This window comes from Neoarius graeffei, chromosome 15, assembly GCF_027579695.1.
Source record: "Neoarius graeffei isolate fNeoGra1 chromosome 15, fNeoGra1.pri, whole genome shotgun sequence".
Lineage (NCBI taxonomy): Eukaryota > Metazoa > Chordata > Actinopteri > Siluriformes > Ariidae > Neoarius > Neoarius graeffei.
The window spans coordinates 74,679,080-74,701,450 of NC_083583.1; the positions used below are offsets into that span (position 1 = coordinate 74,679,080).

The 22,371-nt window shown below is 46.0% G+C and overlaps 1 protein-coding gene across 1 annotated transcript in view; it reads left to right on the forward strand.

Moving 5' to 3' along the window:
- The window catches only part of LOC132899744 (protein kinase C-binding protein NELL1-like), a 528,774-nt gene extending 507,235 nt beyond the window's left edge, over window positions 1–21,539 (forward strand). The window contains exons 19-20 of the mRNA XM_060941854.1: window positions 17,327–17,551; window positions 21,365–21,539. Of these exons, the coding sequence (XP_060797837.1) occupies window positions 17,327–17,551; window positions 21,365–21,415 (276 nt within the window). The 3' untranslated portion in view covers window positions 21,416–21,539. The remainder of the gene's footprint in view (window positions 1–17,326; window positions 17,552–21,364) is intronic.
- Window positions 21,540–22,371: the final 832 nt, after the last annotated feature.

A 22,371-nucleotide genomic window follows, 5' to 3' on the forward strand; every position in this document is an offset into this window, starting at 1 on the left:
CCATATACCTTTTGGAATGAGTCAAGGCTTAGGCACTATGTCTGTTCTGGAGTTGGGTTTCAAAGACAGCAGGTACCACATTGGTGCCAACCACAAAGAAATCACAGGTCTGATGGTAGGATGGTTCCCCTCCTCTGTAACTAGAGCATTTGAGTTTAATAAGAACAGACCAGTGACTACTGAGCACACTGTCCATGGGGCAGTGTTGTAGTCGAGTCACTAAACCTCAAGTCTGACTCCAGTCTTGAATCCCAGTGTTCAAGTCTGAGTCAAGGCTTAGGCACTATGTCATTCAAAGCCTATGGTACTCAGAACCAACACCAAGATCCCCTGGCAGTTTTGATCAATTATGCATTAGAGCCTTGATCACACCTTGTAGAAGCATGAAGCTATCTTTGTGGTTGGCACCAGTGTGGTACCTGCTGTCTTTGAAACATGTCTCCTAATCTGCTTTTTTGCCTTGACTCCCAGAAGCTCTCTGTGCCCATCGCATTTTATAAGGCAAGTGGCAAATGTGGCATTGTGACAACTTAGACTCACCAGTGTACCATAGGCTTTGAATGACGGTGCCTAAGCCTTGACTCAGACTTGAACACTGGGGACTCAAGACTGGAGTCAGACTCAAGGTTTAGTGACTTAACAACACTGCCCCATGGGCAGTGTGCTCAGTAGTCACTGGTCTGTTCTTATTCAACTCAAATGTTCTAGTTACAGAGGAGGGGAACTATCCCATCATCAGGCCTGTGATTTCACCAAGATCCCCTGGCAGGTTTGATCAAATCATGCATTAGCCTTGATCACACCTTGTAGAAGCATGAAGCCATCTTTGTGGTTGGCACCAATGTGGTACGTGCTGTCTTTGAAACCCAACTCCAGAACAGACATAGTGCCTAAGCCTGTTTCTTCATGTTTGGTCTTGTCTCAGGTAAAAGGAGGTGATGGTTTAATGCTTCAAGGCCTATGCACCAAAGCGCTGTCCAGGTGCCAATGGCAGCTGATGCAGCATGTTTTGACCAGGCTCTGACGGTGACTGACATTTGAGCCAGCCAAACATGTCTCCGAATCTGCTTTTTTGCCATGTCTCCCATAATCTCTCTGTGCCCATCACATTGCTTGAGGCAAGTGGCGAATGTGGCATTGTGACAACAAGCCAGTGTACCATAGGCTTTGAATGCTGGCACATCTGTCAAAGAAATCCATATACCTTTTGGAATGGAATAGCTCCACCACTTGCATGGGTGTATATACCCCAAAATGAATAAGGCATACATCCAGCCATCTTGTTTGGGGAATTCAACTTTAATTTTGCCAAGACAGGCTTCACCTCAGTCCGTAGGCCTTTCAGTGCCATGCCTATGCTTTTCATTCCAATTTTCAGTCTACTTCAAAGTTGAGCTTGTTAGGGGTGGTGGAGGTGTGGTGAGAAGGATCCAAAAGCAGAACACAGACAGTAATCCAATAAATAAGGTGATTTAATCCAGGGAAAAAAAGGGCATGGCAAAAAGGTAAACAAACAGGACAAAAACACAAATGGCAAAAATAGTCCAGGTAAAAAGAGACAAAAAAAAAAAAACCTCGACAAAAACAAGACAGGTAAGAACAAAAATGCTAGAGCAAAAAAACATGAACAAGAAAAAACCTTGTTTTTTTGCACTATGAACTAGAAAAATAAGCTAGAGAGAAAAAACCATGAAACACAATGAGGCACAGAAATGGCTAGAGTAGCAAAACGAGACGTTCTGGCAAAGTCAGAGTCTGAGAATGGCCTTTAAATATGCAGCAGTGAAAACCAGGAAGTGAGTTCAGGTGAGATGGAATTCCCGTCCCGGATCCGTGGTGGCATGGAAGATCCGTAATCTCCGGAGTGGATGTCCGGGGCGGAGCATGACAGTACCCCCCCTTCAATGAGTGTCTCCAGGCGCTTTAGGAAGAGCGTCGGGGTGTTGCCAGTAGAAGTCGGAGATGAGGGTTGGGTCCAAGATGAACCTGGCAGGGACCCAACTTCTCTCCTCGGGACCATAACCTTCCCAGTCCACCAGGTACTGGAGTCTTCTGCCTCACCACCACACCTTCAGCAGCTTTTTGACCATGTAGGCTTCGCCGCCATCAATGAGCCTGGGAGGAGGAGGTGGTTTGGAGGGTGGGAACAAAGAACTAGAGACCAGAGGTTTGAGCTGTGACATGGAAAGTGGGGTGAATACATCGCATGGTGAGTGGTAATGCCAGTCTGACGGAACATGGATTAATTACCTTGCTGATCCTAGGTATCTGGGGGCCAGCTTATGGGAGACGGTTCTGAGTGGCAGATGGCACGTGGAGAGCATGATTCTCTGCCCCACCGGAGTGCCACCTCCAAATCTTGGTTCGCTCATTCCGCCTGGCCATTGGTTTGAGGATGGAACCCTGAGGAGAGACTACAGAAGGCCCCAGTGAGTTTGCAGAAGGCCCTCCAGAACTGCGCAGTGAACTGAGGACCCCGGTCGGAGTCAGTGGTGAGTCCATGTAGGTGGAAAATGTGAAGGATGAATAATTCGGCGGTTTCTTTAGCTGTGGGAAGCTTGGGCAGAGGGATGAAATGGACCATCTTGGAGAACCAGTCAATAACCATGAGGATACATGTGTTGCCACCTGAGTTGGGGAGTCCTGTGACGAAGTCCAGGGCAATGTGAGACCAGGGTTGATGAGGAGTCGGGAGGGATCTTAGCAAGCCAGCAGGGGGTCAATTGGCTGTCTTGTTCTGGGCACATGTGTCGCAGGCTGCCACGAACTCCTGGATGTCTTCCTTGATGGATGGCCACCAGAAGCACTGTTGGACAAGTGCCAGGGTTCAAGCAGCTCCCGGGTGACAAGCCAACTTGGAGCCATGACCCCACTGCAGCACTTGGGTTTGCTCAGAACAGGAAACAAACAGAAGGTTAGGTGGCATGTTACTTGAGTTACCTTCTCCGGGGTCCTGCTCCAGGGCCTTCTGCACTAATGTCTCCATCTCAAGTAGGGTGGCCCCCACCAGTGTGGAGGAAGGATGGTTTCAGGCATACTACACTAACAAATGTGCTGGCTCAACGTAAAAAGTTGATGTAACAATTTGCATGGATATTTTCAAGTTATTTCAACTTACCTAGTATTGAGTACATGCCACAAGACTTCTCTAGTTAGGCCAACTCAACTACTTTAGTACAAGCAACATGATTTGCCTTGTCGTTTACAAGCTTATTTAAGTTGAACTGACTTAATTTTAATTGTGTTAAAATTACTCCTTTTAGTTATTCTAACTTATTTCTTTTCCTTTCATTCTACTCAGAAATGTCCATGCAAATTGTTACCTTAATTTTTTAGTACAAGAACTTATTTATCTAAATCAGAATAAATCACACATTTAAATTCCAGTTTTATGATCTGTTTATTTAAAACACCAGTCAGCATCTCACTTACAGTAACAAGACTGAGTGTATATTGACATTAATAGTACACAAATGTAGCCTTCATAAAATAAATCAGGAAACTTGCAACATAACATTGCTCTGTAAAACTGTCTCAGAAAGATTGAACATATTGACAGTCATGCTCTTGAGACTGATTGGAGTTCTTTTGTATAAAAGTACATTACTTTGAACTAGGTGTAGTTAATAAACTCAACAGTACACCGACTATACAGTATGTTAACAACACATTGCAAATAACTCATCAATACACCGTTGTGGTACATTGAATATGCTTTGCAATTTAAGCAGCAGGTGGGCTACATGTTTTTCTATTAAAATTAGGCAATTCTCTCATTTCATTATCTTCAGCATCTTCATTCACTGCACCCTCAGTATCACCCTCATCCACAGGATTGTCCCCTGCATTTAGGGGATTGACAACTTCAAGCCTGAGCTTTTGAAGAGGTATCAAAAGTGTGATGTGTGGTGTGGTGTGAGGAGTGTGTTTCCGGCTCCTATGAGAAGCAAATGTTCCATAAACATTTGTTTTGAAAGGACAATTTTCAAAAACACAACAGTTTCCTGTTTCTTTAAATGATGGCCAATATGCTCAAAGTATTCTCTTTCTGTGGAAATAGTGTTTAAGGGGCAACATGGACAGTACAGTGGGCAATGTCACTGTCTCACGGGTGGAGTGACTTCTTGACAGGTGGGTTCGCAGGCTGCCCCATGTGCACTCCCAATAAAGACAAGGGAGAGATTCTCCACCATGACCATGTCTAAGTCGATAATGTTTTAACAGATCTGTCTTTCTTGGTGTTTCAAATTTGCAAATTTTACAGGCCCACTTCATTTAAAAGCGGTTCTGTTTAAATTTCTTGAATTTAGGTCACTCAGAAGGCTGTGGTGCTACAACTTGTGCAACTTAAGTACAGTAAATTTTATTTAACAGTTTTTGACTATTAAAGATGAAAAATGAGAAAATGCACGCAAACTACTGCAAAGAAATGGGCAGTGAGCAATTGCACACTTGTGCTGTTATAACAACTAGCTTAATGGTATGACCACTCCTGCAGTGTCCCAACAATATTCGCTTCGTCGCCGCGGTGTTTAGACTTGGCACTTACTGCTGCAATGGCTGACTAACAAACCAAATGTGTGCTCAGTCACTTACAACGGCCTAGCCATGAAGCTATTGCCGCTCAAAACTTCAACACTGCTACAAATTTTAAATAAATTTGAAAGAAACAAAGTTACAAGTACGGCAAACCAGTGCCAATTAAAACCTGCCACCGTAAAACAAAACAAACACTAATGTTAGACTGAATTACTACCATTACTGCTAGCTTACACATTACCATTGCTGACCGAGAAAAAGCATCTAGTGTTGTGTAAAATTATTTCTTGTACTGTCGTACTGTCTGCTGATGCAGTTATTAGCTGTTGTGAATAAAACAAGTCAAAATTGTACTCACCAAGCCGTAAAGTTTGCAAACGCATTTCTTCAACTCTGTGCTCTGCTCAGTCGTGTCTTCCAGCCTCATGCTTCCAACAGTCATTGTGCATGCTCTGTTCATGCTAAACATGTCCAAGCAGGTCAGCCTTGTACTCAGCTTTTAACAAACACGGACACAGATTTTTAAGTTGTGCTGCCTGAATACACCTCTATGTTGAGTTAAGGCAGAAATATCTGTTGAAAATTCATGTATTACTGAGTTAAGACTATTATTTACTTTCATTTAGAACAACTTATTAAATTATCAACTCATTATAATACATACACAAACTTATTTTTTTATGCAGATAAAGCTCTTGATTTTGAGCTATACTTACTAACCCCATGAATCATTTCTTAGAGTGTAGACTCCTCCTGGTGGGCAGAGAATATCCTGGACAGGGCGTCGGGTTAGCTGTTCTTGGAGCCTGGGCGGTAGGAGAGCGTGAATCGGAACCGGGAAGGCTTGCCATGAGTTAAGGCATTTGGCGGACTTGAGGTATTCTAGGTTTTTGTGGTCGGTCCAGACAAGGAAGGGGAAATCCGACCCCTCGAGCCAGTGCCTCCACTCCTCCAAGGCTAGCTTGATGGCCAACAACTCTCTGTCGCCAATGTCATAATTTCGTTGAGCAGGGGACAGCCGGCGAGAGAAGGAGCAGGGGTGGACCTTGTTATTGTTGGCCCTCTGGGAGAGAATGGCTCCGACCCCGGACTCAGAAGCATCGACCTCCGTGATGAACTGTTTGGTTGGATCGGGTATGGTGAGAATGGGTGCTGTGGTGAACTTGCGCTTGAGCATGGAGAAGGCTTTCTCTGCTTCCTCCCCCCCACTTGAATGAGGTCTTAATCAAGGTCAATGCAGTAAGAAGTCCAGCCACCATGCTGAAGTCGCAGATGAAGCGCCTGTAGAAATTAGCAAATCCCAGGAAACACTGGAGCTCTCATCACGAGGATGGGGTGGGCCAGTCAGCAACTGCCTCAAGCTTGAGGGGGTCTATCTGGATCCTAGCCAGGGAGATGAACCCCAGAAACAAGACAGAGCTCTGGTGGAATTTGTTCCTTTCCGCCTTGACAAACTGCTTATTTTCTAACAAGCACTGGAGGACCTGCCAGACGTGGCCCCGATGTTCCTCCAGGGAGCGAGAGAAGATCAGGATGTCATCCAGGTACACAAAAATGAAGATGTTAAGAAAGTCCCTTAGGACGTCGTTGATGAGTGCCTGGAAGATTGTGGGCGCTTTGATCAGGCCGAAAGGGACCACGAGGTACTCGTAGTGGCCAGTGGTGGCGTTAAAGGCCATCTTCCACTCGTCCCCCTCCCTGATCCTGATGAGATGGTAGGCATTGCATAAGTCCAACTTGGAAAATATCTTGGCTCCCTGGAGTAGTTCAAAGGCCATGGTCATGAGCAGTAGTGGGTAGCGGTTCTTGACCGTGATGGCGTTGAGACCTCAATAGTCAATACAGGGACGGAGTGACTTGTCCTTCTCCACAAAGAAGAATCCTGCCCCTGCTGGGGAGGAGGAAAGGCAGATGATCCCAGCTGCCAGAGACTTGTACTTCTCCATGGCTTGCCTTTTGACAGGAGAGAGAGAGAGAGAGAGAGAGTAGAGTCACCCTTTGAGTGGCGCCATCCCAGGCAGGAGGTCGATTCCACAGTCATAGGGTCTGTGAGGAGGGAGGAACACTGTTTGGGTCTTGCTGAAGATGAGTCTTAAGTCCAGGTATTCCAGAGGCACATGAGAGAGGTCGGGAAACTCGCTGGCTGAAGGCTGCGGTGATTTGGTGGGGGGCAGAGCAGAGTTCAGGCAGGAAGCTAGGCAGGAATGGCTCCAGCCTAGGATGGTGTTGTCAGTCCAGTTCAGGTGGGGGTTGTGCTGCGTTAACCAGGGTAATCCTAGCATGATGGGTACGTGGGGGTCATTCATGACATGGAATTGGATGGTTTCTGAGTGGTTACTGGAAATCCTCAGGGTGAGGGGGCCGTAAGGTGGGTGATGGTGGTCAAGCGGGTGCCACTGAGTGTCAGGACTGTGAGAGGAACGTCAAGGGCGAGTAGCGGAATTCCCAGATGCTTGGTGGTGGCAGAGCAGATCAGGTTCCTGTCTGCCCCCGAGTCGAGGAGGGCCTGGAGATGGTGATACTGGTTGTTGTGGATGATGACAGGGAGTAACGGTCGATCAGCAGGGGGCTGGTTCCGAGCATTGTCCACCAGGGCCCCTCGATTCACTGGTGGTCGCGTTCCCTTTAGCAGGCAGGCTTGGCAGATGTGTCCTCGTTGACTGCAGTAGAAACAGGCCCCTGTGCTCCGCCGGCGCTGTTGTTCCTCCACTAACACCCGTACCCGGTCTACCTGCATGGGTTCGACGGATGAGGCGGGAGGTAGGAGAGGAGGTGAAGCTGGGGCAGGTCTCCTCTCTCCTCCATTGCTGGAACCGGGTGTCTATACGATTGGCGAGGTCCATGAGACTGGAGAGATCCGACAGCAGTTCCCACGATACCAGTTCATCCTTATTGGCATCAGACAAGCCATGCAGGAATGTGTTGACCTGGGCGCTATCATTCCAACCATACAATGCCACCAACATCCAGAACTCGATGGCGTAGACCGGGATCCCTGCCGCAGCTCCAGGAGTTCCCTAGCCGCCTCCCAGCCGGACAGAGAGCAGTCAAAAATTCACCCCATCTCCTTGGAGAAATCTTTGAAACTGGAGCGACAGGGAGCATTGGCGTCCCAGACCGCTATTCCCCACTCCCTGGCCTTGCCGGTGAGGAGCGTGATGATATATGCCACCCGGGAGCATTCTGTGGGGAAGGTCAGAGGTTGCAGCTCCATGGTCAATGAGCATTGAGATAGGAATGATCTGCAAGTACCTGGCTCTCCATCATAGGGCTGAGGCGCTGGGAGTCTCGGCTCATGGAGAAAAGCAGTGGCAGGAGCTGAAGTAGGAGGCGGATGGGCAGGGGTAAGCATGGCTCAATAGCGCTGCATCTATGTGGTGAGGAGGTAGAGTGAGTTAGACAGGGTGGCAAGGTTCTGGGTGATCTGCTGGAGGTCTTGTTGATGGGCCCCGAGGAGAGTCCCTTGCTGCTGGATGGCCATTCTCAGACAGGTGAGTTCTGCTGGATCCATGTTGGCCAGAACGTACTGTTAGGGGTGGTGGAGGTGTGGTGAGATAAGGATCCAAAAGCAGAACACAGACAGTAATCCAATAAATAAGGTGATTTAATCCAGGGAAAAAAAGGGCATGGCAAAAAGGTAAACAAACAGGACAAAAACACAAATGGCAAAAATAGTCCGGGTAAAAAGAGACAAAAAACTTGACAAAAACACGAGACAGGTAAGGACAAAAACACTAGAGCAAAAAACCATGAACAAGAAAAACCTTAGTGCAAAAAACCATGAACTAGAAAAATAAGCTAGAGAGAAAACCCATGAAACGCAATGAGGCACAGAAATGGCTAGAGTAGCAAAACAAGACATTCTGGCAAAGTCAGACTCTGAGAATGGCCTTTAAATATGCAGCGGTGAAAAACAGGACGTGAGTTCAGGTGAGATGGAATTCCCGTTCCGGATCCAGATCGGCACTGGCATGGGAGAGCCGTAATCTCCAGAGTGCATGTCCGGGGCGGAGCATGACAGAGCTACCTTTTCCTTCCTAGTGGGCTCTTCAGCCATGATATCTGCTGTTTGTTTCAACCTATTGCCAAAGCAAGGTAATGCTCACCAGCAACATCTTCATAGCCATCTCACCAGCAACATCTTCATAGCCGGCCACTTTGCATGTTGCGAATGGCATTGCGCTGTAGTTGGGTCAGGGCTCTGTAAGCGTGCCACAGATGTTCAGGTCCCAAACAATTGGGTCATGTCCATTGTGCAGCGAGGCAGAGCAAACAACTTCCATCCTGCCCTGAAATACACAAAAGGCACATGTTTCAATAATTCCAACAAACTATAATTTCATGGACCATTTAAGATTTTAATATTAGTTACTCTGCATCTCCAGCACATGCGCTTCTACATGTCAAATCATGGGTCACGTTTCTTATTCAGCAACACACTGTGGTGAAATTAGTAGTAAGTAGTAAGTAGTACTAGAAGGACCATCACAGATTTTAACCCTTTCCTCCTCGACAAGACGAGAACAGGAAGTAAGATGAAAGTAGGAAGAATATAAAGTCCATCTGCAGTGTGTTAATTATCCACTAACATTCACTAGGGATTGTACACACAAAAATGGCAATAATTTAAAACTGAAATTACCTTCACGTCAGGTGATTTAAGGGTCACGCCCACCATGAGCTGAAAAGAAAAAGACATGTTTTCTTACTGATAGCAGTTAAGAAGAATTTAATTTTCTTCCCTGTTTAACATTCTTGGTGTTTTTTTTCTGAATTATCATTACATAATTAAATTTGCACTATGCTGTAAAATAATCAAAATAATATTCACCTGGCTGCTTACACAGTTGGAATTTCCTCCCTATAAATTATACTTCAGCGCATCATTCACTGCAGCATGATTCTACATCAGTACCAATCTTAATCACAGGAATTAGAAATTCCCTTGACCCAAATACCAATTGTTTATTTTTGTTTACTAAGGTGCTAACGGCTCATCAGTGCAGGGTTTATTGACCGGATTTATTGTGCAGAATATTGATCTTAATAATAATGAATATTGTAAATTAATTAAATTTTTTTAAAAAAAGGAAAACCCCATTTCTGCACTTCATCTGATCCTGAAAGCTGCTATCTCTTTTCTGCCATGGTCTTTCTGCCAGAGTTCATTGCAGCTGGCAGGGTTGGTCAGGGCGTCATGGAGGGCTGCCAGATTTTGCAATTAATTCTGTTATATGACTGCTGCAATGCACAGCAGGATAAAGGAAAAGCTCCTCTAATTGCTGCTACCTTTCTGAGAGCAGAGCCATTATGAGTAAGTAGGTGAACTAGTGCAGTGAGGTATTTTTTCATCAAGAAGTGTTTCACAGCTCAATGTACAAAACACAGCGAAAACCACACTGGCCACATTTTCTCCATATCCATCTATTCTACGCACTCATTCTCCATTCTCACTCGCCTCACTCAGAGAGACAGACGCCTGTCTGTCCAGTTTCCTCACCCTCACATGTAGCACAGTGTAGCAGTAATGGAAATGGAGCTTCAAGCCGAGCACTCATAGTTATCTTCAAAATCCAAGGCTGACATGCCATTTACTATATCCTGTTCATGTAGTCGCACATTCACATTCACTTTCGAGACGTTTCATCTGCAGAAGCCAGGAACCCTCAAAGGACAACACTGTCAGTAGACATCTCCACATTGAGCTAATTGAAGAACCCGTGAGCTTTGGTTTGATGGCAGAGGTTTTTCTCGACTAGCTGACGAATGTCTGCATGCAGCTTTAATTAAAAATGATTAGGGCTCAATCTTTATCAGTGTAGCCAGCTACTGATGTCACTCTAGGAGCAAACCTCCAACTATGCTGATTGGGAAATGTGGAACAATTCCAGGCTCTAACACTCAGTCACCCAAACAGAAACACACTTGTGAGAGAAACCAACACTGGCTTAGTGCTGCCCCTCCTAGAACTGCCACCTTATTGTGGTGGAGGGGTTTGTGTGCTTGAATGATCCTAGGAGCTATGTTGTCGGGGGCATTATGCCCCTGTTAGGGTTTCCCAAGGCAGACAGGTCCTAGGTGACAGGCCAGACCAAGAGCAGTTCACCAAAAAACCCCTATGGAGAAAAAATCCAGGACCGTGACGTCGCCCGGTAGGACGCAGCCGGGGCCCCACCCTGGAGCCAGGCCCGGGGTTGGGGCTCGTATGCGAGCGCTTGGTGGTCGGGCCTTTGCCCATGGGGCCCGGCCGGGCTCAGCCCGAAGAGGCGACGTGGGCCCGACCTCCTGTGGGTTCACCACCCACAGAGGTAGCAGTAGGGGTTTGGTGCAGTGTGGATTGGGTGGCAGTCGAAGGCAGGGGCCTCGACGACCTGACCCCCGGACACAGCGGCTGGCTGTTGGGACATGGAATGTCACTTCGCTGGGGGGGAAGGAGCCTGAGCTTGTGCGGGAGGTTGAGAGGTACCGGCTAGAGATAGTCGGGCTCACCTCCACGCACAGCTTGGGCTCTGGAACCCAGCTCCTCGAGAGGGGCTGGACTTTCCACTTCTCTGGAGTCGCCCATGGTGAGCGGCGGCGGGCTGGTGTGGGCTTCCTTATAGCTCCCCAGCTCAGCCGCCATGTGTTGGAGTTTACCCCAGTGAACGAGAGGGTCGCCTCTCTGCGCCTTCGGATTGGGGAGAGGGCTCTTGCTGTTGTTTGTGCCTACGGGCCAAATAGCAGTATAGAGTATCCGGCCTTCTTGGAGTCCCTGGGAGAGGTACTGAGGGGTGCTCAGACTGGGGACTCCATTGTGCTACTGGGGGACTTCAATGCTCACGTGGGCGATGACAGTGACACCTGGAGGGGCGTGGTTGGGAGGAACGGCCTCCCCGATCTGAACCCGAGTGGTGTTTTGTTATTGGACTTCTGTGCTAGTCACAGTTTGTCCATAACGAACACCATGTTCGAGCATAGGGGTGTCCATAAGTGCACGTGGCACCAGGACACCTTAGGTCGGAGGTCGATGATCGACTTTGTAGTCGTGTCATCTGATCTCCGACCCTATGTCTTGGACACTCGGGTGAAGAGAGGGGCTGAGTTGTCAACTGATCACCACCTGGTGGTGAGTTGGATCCGCTGGCGGAGGAGGAAGCTGGACAGACCTGGCAGGCCCAAACGTATGGTGAGGGTCTGCTGGGAACGTCTGGCCGAGCACTCTGTTGGGGAGGTCTTTAACTCCCACCTCCGGGAGAGCTTTTCCCAGCTTCCGAGGGAGGCGGGGGACATTGAGTCTGAGTGGACCATGTTCTCTACCTCCATTGTGGACGCAGCTGTTCGGAGCTGTGGCCGCAAGGTCTCCGGTGCCTGTCGTGGCGGCAATCCCCGAACCCGGTGGTGGACACCGGAAGTAAGGGATGCCGTCAAGCTGAAGAAGGAGTCCTATCGGGCCATGTTGACCTCCGGGACTCCTGAGGCAGCCGACGGGTATCGGCAGGCCAGGCGTGCTGCAGCTCGGGCAGTTGCGGAGGCAAAAACTCGGAACTGGGAGGAGTTCGGGGAGGCCATGGAGAAGGACTATCGGTCGGCCTCGAAGAAATTCTGGCAAACCGTCCGGCGCCTCAGGAGGGGGAAGCAGTACTCTGCCAACACTGTTTACAGTGCGGGTGGGGAGCTGTTGACCTCGACTGGGGACATTGTCGGGCGGTGGAAGGAATACTTTGAGGATCTCCTCAATCCCACCGCCATGTCTTCCACTGAGGAGACTGAGGCTGATGACTCAGAGGTGGACTCGTCCATTACCCAAGCCGAAGTCACTGAGGTGGTTTGCAAGCTCCTCGGTGGCAAGGCACCGGGGGTGGATGAGATCCGCCCTGAGTATCTCAAGTCTCTGGATGTTGTGGGGCTGTCTTGGTTGACACGCCTCTGCAACATCGCGTGGCGGTCAGGGACAGTGCCTCTGGAGTGGCAGACTGGGGTGGTGGTCCCTCTTTTTAAGAAAGGGGACCGGAGAGTGTGCTCCAATTATAGGGGAATCACACTTCTCAGCCTCCCAGGGAAAGTTTACTCCAGGGTACTGGAGAGGAGAATTCGACCGATAGTCGAACCTCGGATCCAGGAGGAACAATGCGGTTTTCGTCCTGGTCGCGGAACACTGGACCAGCTCTATACCCTTCATAGGGTGCTCGAGGGTTCATGGGAGTTTGCCCAACCAGTCCACATGTGCTTTGTGGATCTGGAGAAGGCATTCGACCGTGTCCCCCGTGGTATTCTGTGGGGGGTGCTTCGGGAGTATGGGGTTCGGGGCTCTTTGCTAAGGGCTGTCCGGTCCCTGTACGAACGGAGCAGGAGTCTGGTTCGCATTGCCGGCAGTAAGTCAGACCTGTTCCCAGTGCATGTTGGACTCCGGCAGGGCTGCCCTTTGTCACCGGTTCTGTTCATAATTTTTATGGACAGAATTTCTAGGCGCAGCCAGGGGCCGGAAGGAATCCTGTTTGGGAACCACAGGATTTCATCTCTGCTTTTTGCGGATGATGTTGTCCTGTTGGCTTCTTCAAACCAGGACCTTCAGCATGCACTGGGGCGGTTTGCAGTCGAGTGTGAAGCGGCTGGGATGAGAATCAGCACCTCCAAGTCCGAGGCCATGGTTCTCGACCGGAAAAGGGTGGCTTGCCCTCTCCAGGTTGGTGGAGAAGTCCTGCCTCAAGTGGAGGAGTTTAAGTATCTCGGGATCTTGTTCACGAGTGAGGGAAGGATGGAGCGTGAGATCGACAGGCGGATCGGTGCAGCCTCCGCAGTGATGCGGTCGCTTTACCGGTCCGTCGTGGTGAAGAAGGAGCTGAGCCAAAAGGCGAAGCTCTCAATTTACCGGTCGATCTACGTTCCGACTCTCACCTATGGTCATGAGCTTTGGGTAATGACAGAAAGAACAAGATCGCGGATACAAGCGGCTGAAATGAGTTTCCTTCGCAGGGTGGCTGGGCGCTCCCTTAGAGATAGGGTGAGAAGCACAGTCACTCGGGAGGAGCTCGGAGTAGAGCCGCTGCTCCTCCACATCGAGAGGAACCAGCTGAGGTGGCTCGGGCATCTTTTTCGGATGCCTCCTGGACGCCTCCCTGGGGAGGTGTTCCAGGCATGTCCCCCCGGGAGGAGGCCCCGGGGAAGACCCAGGACACGCTGGAGGGACTATGTCTCTCGGCTGGCCTGGGAACGCCTCGGTGTTCTTCCCGAGGAGCTGGCCGAGGTGTCTGGGGAAAGGGAAGTTTGGGCTTCCATGCTTAGACTGCTGCCTCCGCGACCCGGTCCTGGATAAGCGGAAGGAGACGAGACGAGACGAGACGAGACGAGGCTTAGTGCTGGTTTTATAAATAAGACGAGCAGTTAAAAGTCATGCTGTAATTTAAACTAGCCTAGATTGTAAAAGATTTAGAGATGTGTAATTATGTCAATGTTTGGTCAGACAGCAGCCCAAGCTGAGAATCCACAGGGATCACGCGGAGTGGTTATGTGCTGGGATATGGATGATGTAATTTATATTTGATGTGTCTGAAGTTTTCTGAACTGAAGTATAAATGGGGCTGAATGCAAAATCATTGCAAGCCACTTTATGCCTTTGATGAGTAGAAGAACAAACCATCAATGCAGCCAGATATCAGACATGAACTTTACAATGCAGAGAAAATGAACAGAGAGGTTTTTTTCTGTTATGTTGCTTACACTTTGGAAATGTTTTCCATGCCTGTTGGTGCATAAATATTTGGTAAATATAAAATCTGTGGCTGGGCATCCAAGACAGCAGACGGACATACACTCTCTCCCCTGTCAATCACAGTGACGCTAGCCAATCACAGCTTGGCTGTCAGCTCATGTATGTGGAAGAGGGTAGATAGCACCTTCCTCCAAGTGTCACACTGCTCCATGATGCAGCTTGAGCAGCAGTTTGAAAAGAAATATTCTGGTTTGTTTTAATATTCTATCAAAGAAAATAGTCCCCAAAGAAGCCATAGAGAGTCACATGTTGTCAATTTCACTAGAATTCCATTGAATTGGAAATTGTATGTAGTCACCAAGACAAATGGAGTGGTACACACAGTGCTGTTAAACTAAATATTAGCACTCTTGGAATGTCGGTTGCCCAATCACAATTTAGGGTGCACCTTATACAGTATATATACTGTAGTCAGTTGGCACCCTTGGTAAAGATTAAAGAAAATGTCTCTGTAAATATTGTTGGTTTTTTTGCAAATATGAAAATACAGTACGAAAAGTATATTTGTGAGGTAACATAAAATCCCAAGACACTCATGAACGTGACGGAGAGTAAAGAATACACAAATGAAATGCGACAAAAGATTTTTTCTAACCTATTTTTACCCATGTTTACCAAGGTCGCCAATAATTTTGGAGCTGACTGTGCATGCAGTATACTTACTGTACATACACTGCAAAATAACTGTCAAAAAAATTGTTAAACGATGGAACATGCTCTTCCTGTAGATAAGGACAAGGGCCACGTGATAAGCTAAAACAGTCCAGAAGTGTCTAGTTGGAGCCCTCGGAGACAGAGCATTTTTTAAGGATTTTCCACTAGGAGACCAACTGGTCTGGGCAATACAATCACAGGCCCCAGAGTCCATGCGGCTGCACCGCTGCGGCATATTCTGTGATGCAAAGTGGTTCACCAATCACCATCCAGACAAACACACTACAGTGACTACACAGCTATCAAGAGCAATTACCAAGCACAAATGTTATGTCAAAGAAAACTGTGGGTGGTAGAAATGGGCAACTGGACTTGCTTGAAGATTCTTGAAAACGTTTCACCTCTCGTCCAAAAGGCTTCCTCAGTTCTGTCTGACTAATAGGGAGTATCAGATATTTATCCTCTCCTGGCTCAGAATCAGAATCAGAATTCTGATGACCAGCTCATCTAAGGTGTCATTGAGGCATCATGTTGGTGTGGGTCGCTGGAGGCTGGGTGTGAAGTTCACACCCAGCCTCCAGCGACCCACACCAACATGATGCCTCAATGACCAGCTCATCTAATGATCTCAATCATCCAGGTCATAGTAAGCTGTGGGTGGTAGAAATGGGCAACTGGACTTGCTTGAAGATTCTTGAAAACATTTCACCTCTCGTCCAAAAGGCTTCCTCAGTTCTGTCTGACTAATAGGAATCATTCTTTCATACACTACGTTTCCCTCTATCTCTGCATAGTACAAATGAAGTAAATAAATCCTACGCAGAGTCCAAAATCAGAATCAGAATTCTGATGACCAGCTCATCTAAGGTGTCATTGAGGCATCATGTTGGTGTGGGTCGCTGGAGGCTGGGTGTGAAGTTCACACCCAGCCTCCAGCGACCCACACCAACATGATGCCTCAATGACACCTTAGATGAGCTGGTCATCAGAATTCTGATTCTGAGCCAGGAGAGGATAAATATCTGATACTCCCTATTAGTCAGACAGAACTGAGGAAGCCTTTTGGACGAGAGGTGAAACGTTTTCAAGAATCTTCAAGCAAGTTCAGTTGCCCATTTCTACCACCCACAGTTTACTATGACCTGGATGATTGAGAATCTTCACAGAAATGTTATGTCAAAGACACTCAAAGTTACACAGTAATGACATCGGATTCTGACATCAGCCATCTCAGTAACCAAATTTTAGTTTTGTTTTTCTTAACCAACATGATCTTGTGTGTATATCTTATAACATAGATCTTCGTTTTCCTTGTTAAATGTATACTTACATGGTACTTGGTTAATTAATTGCAACTGATTGAACCAAATGATAAGACATAACGGTTTAAAATTTGGTCTCCCAGTGAAGCTGGTTTGGCATTGACTAGGAGACCAATATGTTAAAAAATGCTCTGCTCGGAGACGATTAATTCTTTCATACACTACGTTTCCCTCTATCTCTGCATAGTACAAATGAAGTAAATAAATCCTACGCAGAGTCCAAACTATTACTTTAAAATACCCTTTTATTACTGATGAAGAGACTGAGTGATGGACACATCGCTCCCAAAAGACTTTGCAGTGCACTCTGAATGGAAAAATGGCTGCAGGGACAAGTTCAAATAATATTACTGTTAAAATGACGGTAAAATGAAACTGTACAGCTCTAGTATCCCCAAAGAACAAATGATTGATTGTGCAGCCTTCTAAAGACATGATCATTCACGATTGAGCTGCACTCTGTCTCATTCACTATACATGAATTGGCACCTCAAGATTATTTAATGGAGTATTTTTCTCGCATCACTGAGGCATTATAATGGCTAATTATTTTCTGTGGTTTATCTTCGGCAGTGTACGAAACACACTGACTGATCATCCATTTTCCCCACAGCCATCTCTTGTTCTGTTTCTTTGATGATGTTCTTTTTGAACATGGTGACTAAGAGCAAGGCAGGAGCATGGCCGTGTCCATGCATTTTCCTTCAAAAGAGTTCCAAGTCAAGTGGGTTTTCACTGGCACTCCTCTGTCGAGCTTGTATACATGAGAATGAAGTGTCATTTCTCCAGGACGGTGGTGCAACACGACACATAACAGTATGCGAGACTGCATAAAGAGCGAATACACAACGGCGTGAGACGAGTGCAAGATAAGAATTATCGTTGGAAGAATAAGAATGAGTTTATTCTCTAGTCTTAAACAGATTTGAAGAAACTCTTTTGTTTCTCACGGATTAATCTTGCTGCATTGCTCTTATCCAACATGTCAGAAAGAAAAGCATTGAAAATATCTGCATTCCATGTGCATCACTCTGATCTCGATCTCTCTCTCTCATGGGTATAGGAGGGAGAGGTGGGGTGTGTATCCCTCTCCTGTCCTGTCCTGCTGTGTAATCACTCGACCGTGATGGAGGGAGAATGTTGTCCACGCTGCATTTCTGACCCCTGTATCAATGACATTGAGACCTCTGACCCCAGGCAGACGTGTCATGACCCTGACGGCATCACCCGCCTCAGCGGAATCATTTGGCACGACCCCAATGCACCATGCACCACCTGCACATGCAAGGTACACACACACACACACACACACACACATTGCTTTACCACTCCAACACACTAAAACTTTCATTCAAACCTATGTGTAGTGCAGCTGTGTAAAAACAGGTCTATAACTGTACTTCATGTAATAATTCACAAATTAACAAACATTAGCAGCATTCATACACAGCTTGTCGTGTTAGCTGTCTAAATTTAACCATGTGAGGAACAAGAAATAAATTGCTCGCTACGAAACTTATAATTAATAAATGTTTACATTCTGTTTTTAAATGTTCATCCAGTAAAACAGAATTTATACCAAGCCTCACCGTATTTTCTTGACACTCCACACATACAAGCTACCCAGTTCCTCTCAAAGTGAATATCATTCATATATACAGTGGGGCAAAAAAGTATTTAGTCAGTCACCAATTGTGCAAGTTCTCCCACTTAAAAAGATGAGAGAGGCCTGTAATTTTCATCATAGGTACACTTCAACTATGAGAGACAGAATGAGAAAAAAAATCCAGAAAATCACATTGTCTGTCTGATTTTTAAAGAATTTATTTGCAAATTATGGTGGAAAATAAGTATTTGGTCAATAACAAAAGTTCATCTCAATACTTTGTTATATACCCTTTGTTGGCAATGACAGAGGTCAAACGTTTTCTGTAAGTCTTCACAAGGTTTTCACACACTGTTGCTGGTATTTTGGCCCATTCCTCCATGCAGATCTCCTCTAGAGCAGTGATGTTTTGGGACTGTCGCTGGGCAACACGGACTTTCAACTCCCTCCAAAGATTTTCTATGGGGTTGAGATCTGGAGACTGGCTAGGCCACTCCAGGACCTTGAAATGCTTTTTACGAAGCCACTCCTTCGTTGCCCGGGCGGTGTGTTTGGGATCATTGTCATGCTGAAAGACCCAGCCACGTTTCATCTTCAGTGCCCTTGCTGATGGAAGGAGGTTTTCACTCAAAATCTCACGATACATGGCCCCATTCATTCTTTCCTTTACACGGATCAGTCGTCCTGGTCCCTTTGCAGAAAAACAGCCCCAAAGCATGATGTTTCCACCCCCATGCTTCACAGTAGGTATGGTGTTCTTTGGATGCAACTCAGCATTCTTTCTCCTCCAAACACGACAAGTTGAGTTTTTACCAAAAAGTTCTATTTTGGTTTCATCTGACCATATGACATTCTCCCAATCCTCTTCTGGATCATCCAAATGCTCTCTAGCAAACTTCAGACGGGCCTGGACATGTACGGGCTTAAGCAGGGGGACACGTCTGGCACTGCAGGATTTGAGTCCCTGGCGGCGTAGTGTGTTACTGATGGTAGCCTTTGTTACTTTGGTCCCAGCTCTCTGCAGGTCATTCACTAGGTCCCCCCGTGTGGTTCTGGGATTTTTGCTCACCGTTCTTGTGATCATTTTGACCCCACGGGGTGAGATCTTGCGTGGAGCCCCAGATCGAGGGAGATTATCAGTGGTCTTTTATGTCTTCCATTTTCTAATAATTGCTCCCACAGTTGATTTCTTCACACCAAGCTGCTTACCTATTGCAGATTCAGTCTTCCCAGCCTGGTGCAGGTCTACAATTTTGTTTCTGGTGTCCTTTGACAGCTCTTTGGTCTTGGCCATAGTGGAGTTTGGAGTGTGACTGTTTGAGGTTGTGGACAGGTGTCTTTTATACTGATAACGAGTTCAAACAGGTGCCATTAATACAGGTAACGAGTGGAGGACAGAGGAGCCTCTTAAAGAAGTTGTTACAGGTCTGTGAGAGCCAGAAATCTTGCTTGTTTGTAGGTGACCAAATACTTATTTTACCGAGGAATTTACCAATTAATTCATTAAAAATCCTACAATGTGATTTCCTGGATTCTTTCCCCCCATTCTGTCTCTCATAGTTGAAGTGTACCTATGATGAAAATTACAGGCCTCTCTCATCTTTTTAAGTGGGAGAACTTGCACAATTGGTGGCTGACTAAATACTTTTTTGCCCCACTGTATATCTATACACACACACACACACACACACTACTCCATCTCAAAATATTGGAACATTGTGAAAAAGCTCTTTTTTCATAATTTATTTCAAAAAGATAAATGTTCATATATTCTATCTTCATTATACATAAAGTGAAATATTTCAAGCCTTTTTTGTTTTAATTTTGATGATTCTGGCATATCATTCATGAATATCAGAAATCCAGTATCTCAAATTATTAGAATATTTCCTAAGATCAATCAAAAAAGAATTTATAATGCAGAAATGTCCAACTTCTGAAAAGTCTGTTCATTTATATTCAGTACTTGGTTGGAGCTCCTTTAGCATGAACTACTGCATCAATGGGGCGTGGCATGGAGCCGATCAGCCTGTGGCACTGCTGAGGTGTTACTGAAGCCCAGGTTGCTTTGATCACGGCCTTCAGCTCGTCTGTATTTTTGGGTCGGATGTTTCTCATCTTCGTCTTGACAATAGCCCATAGATTCACTCTGGGGTTCAGTTGAGTTGGCTGGCCAATCAAGCACAGTAACATCATGGTCAGCAAACCATTTGGTAGTAGTTTTGGCACTGTGGGCAGGTGCTGAATCCTGCTGGAAAAGGAAATCGGCATCTCCATAAAGCTTGTCAGCAGATGGAAGCACAAAGTGCTCTAAAATCTCCTGGTAGACGCTGGGTCTTGATAAAACTCAGTGGACCAACACCAGCAGATGGCATGGCACCGCAAATCATCACAGACTGTGGAAACGTCACAGTGGACTTCAAACATGTTGGATTCTGTACCTCTCCACTCTTCCATCAGCCTTTAGGACCTTGACTTCCAAATGAAATGCTAAATTTACTTTCATCTGAAAAGAGGACTTTGGACCACTGAGCAACAGTCCAGTTCTTTCTCTCCTTAGCCCAGGTAAGATGCTTCTGATGTTGTCTCTGGTTCAGGAGAGGCTTGATATTAGAAATATGACAGTTGTAGTCCCTTTTCTGAAGACGTCTGTGCGTGGTGGCTCTTAATGCACTGACACCAGCCTCAGTCCACTCCTTGTGGAGCTCTCCCAAGTTCTTGAATCAACTTTTCTTGACAATCCTCTCAAGGCTGCACTCATCCCTGTTGATTGTGCACCTTTTCCAGCCAGCCTTTTCAACAACGACCTTGTGTGGTTTACTCTCCTTGTAGAGGGGGGCGATGATCATCTTCTGGACAATGGTCAAGTCAGCAGTCTTCCCCATGATTGTGGTTGTGTGTACTGAACTAGACTGAGAGATACACGGCATTTATACTGTTTTATTTAAACTTGCAATGAAATATTCTAATAAATTGAGATCCTGGATTTCTGATTTTCATCAGCTATATGCCATAATCATCAAAATTAAAGCAAAAAAGGCTTGAAATATTTCACTTTAGATGTAATGAATATAGAATATATGAAAGTTGTTTTTTTTAATTAAATAATTTAAAAAATGAACTTTTTTCATGATATTCTAATTTTCTGAGAGGGACTAGTGTGTGTGTGTATAAGTGACTATACAATCGCTAGTGGAGTGATAATACAAGTGAATAGACACCGTAATGCTTAGCATGCATAATGTCGTGTGATTTTCATGTTGCCTCTGAGGAAACAGATGATCTTGATTCCAGCAGCCATAACGATCTGGTAAATAAAACTGATTAGTGTTCTGTGAGTGTAGTAGATTATAAACAGTCAACACAACAGGATGGACTTGGCTGGAAGGCATGTTTTACAGCATGCTGAATAAAGCTGCTGATGATTAGCATTTTGATTTTTTTTTTGTGGTGTGTTATGGGTAATAAATAATGTCACACTCTGGTCTCCTGCAGAATGGGAAAATCTGCTGCTCTGTCGATTTGGACTGCATCCAGAACAATTAAACATGTCACCTTGTCATCGGCAAGATTTTATTTCCCCTCCTCCTGGACCAGCCAGATTTTCAGAAGTCTTGCAAGAAATATAAAATGCTCTTTTCTCCTTCTGGATCCCATCTGTGGCGCTGACCTTCACGTGCTGCAGAACAATATTCTGGGTTTACAGCTTCTTCTTAGCAAAAAGACAAATGCAGCCTGCAATACTGTACACGACTGTATTTCCCCCGGACGATTAGTTGCTCCCGAGGGCAAGACATAACATGTCTACGTTTGTCTGCTTAAAAGGAAAACAATGTATATCAAATCTAAAATCGACTCTAAAATGTGAAGAATGTGTAGAATAGATTTTGTCCCATTAGTGTTGCTGTAGTTCAGCTCCGTCTTGTTTCCTGAGCTGAGAGTCCTGTTCCAAATCTGTCCATCACTTCATCCAAGAGGCTGTTACAGAGCAGTGTTTAACTCTGAAACGTTTGACTTTATAATAATGTTTATTTCCTCTAGTGTGCCTGTGTGGGGGCTAATAAAGAGCTTATGTGCAGTCAAATTTTTTATATTTATTGCATATAAAATATGATTTGTGCATTCGCCTGCTTGTAATGTGTCACTGTACAAGTTACAAACTGTAAAAAAAAAAAAAAGGTGTTTTAGCTTGAAAACCCTTATTTAACCCGTCCACATGGTCTCAGAGCTTCAGACTGATTTACTTGTTTCCTCTCAGATGCCACTTCAGCACCAACCTACCCATCTTTCTCACTCACAAAGCTCCGCCCACATATACACGGGACTGGTGACCCAGTGAACTTCGTCAGACTGAAGAAACTTATTAACCCACGAGAGACACATTTTTCTCTCCAAATCTCAAAGTGTGTGTGTGTGTGTGTGTGTGTGTGTGTCCCCTAAAATAGGACTAAGCCCTCTGGACCTAAGTAAGCACCGGGCTGTGAAATTTTAAGGAGAATTGT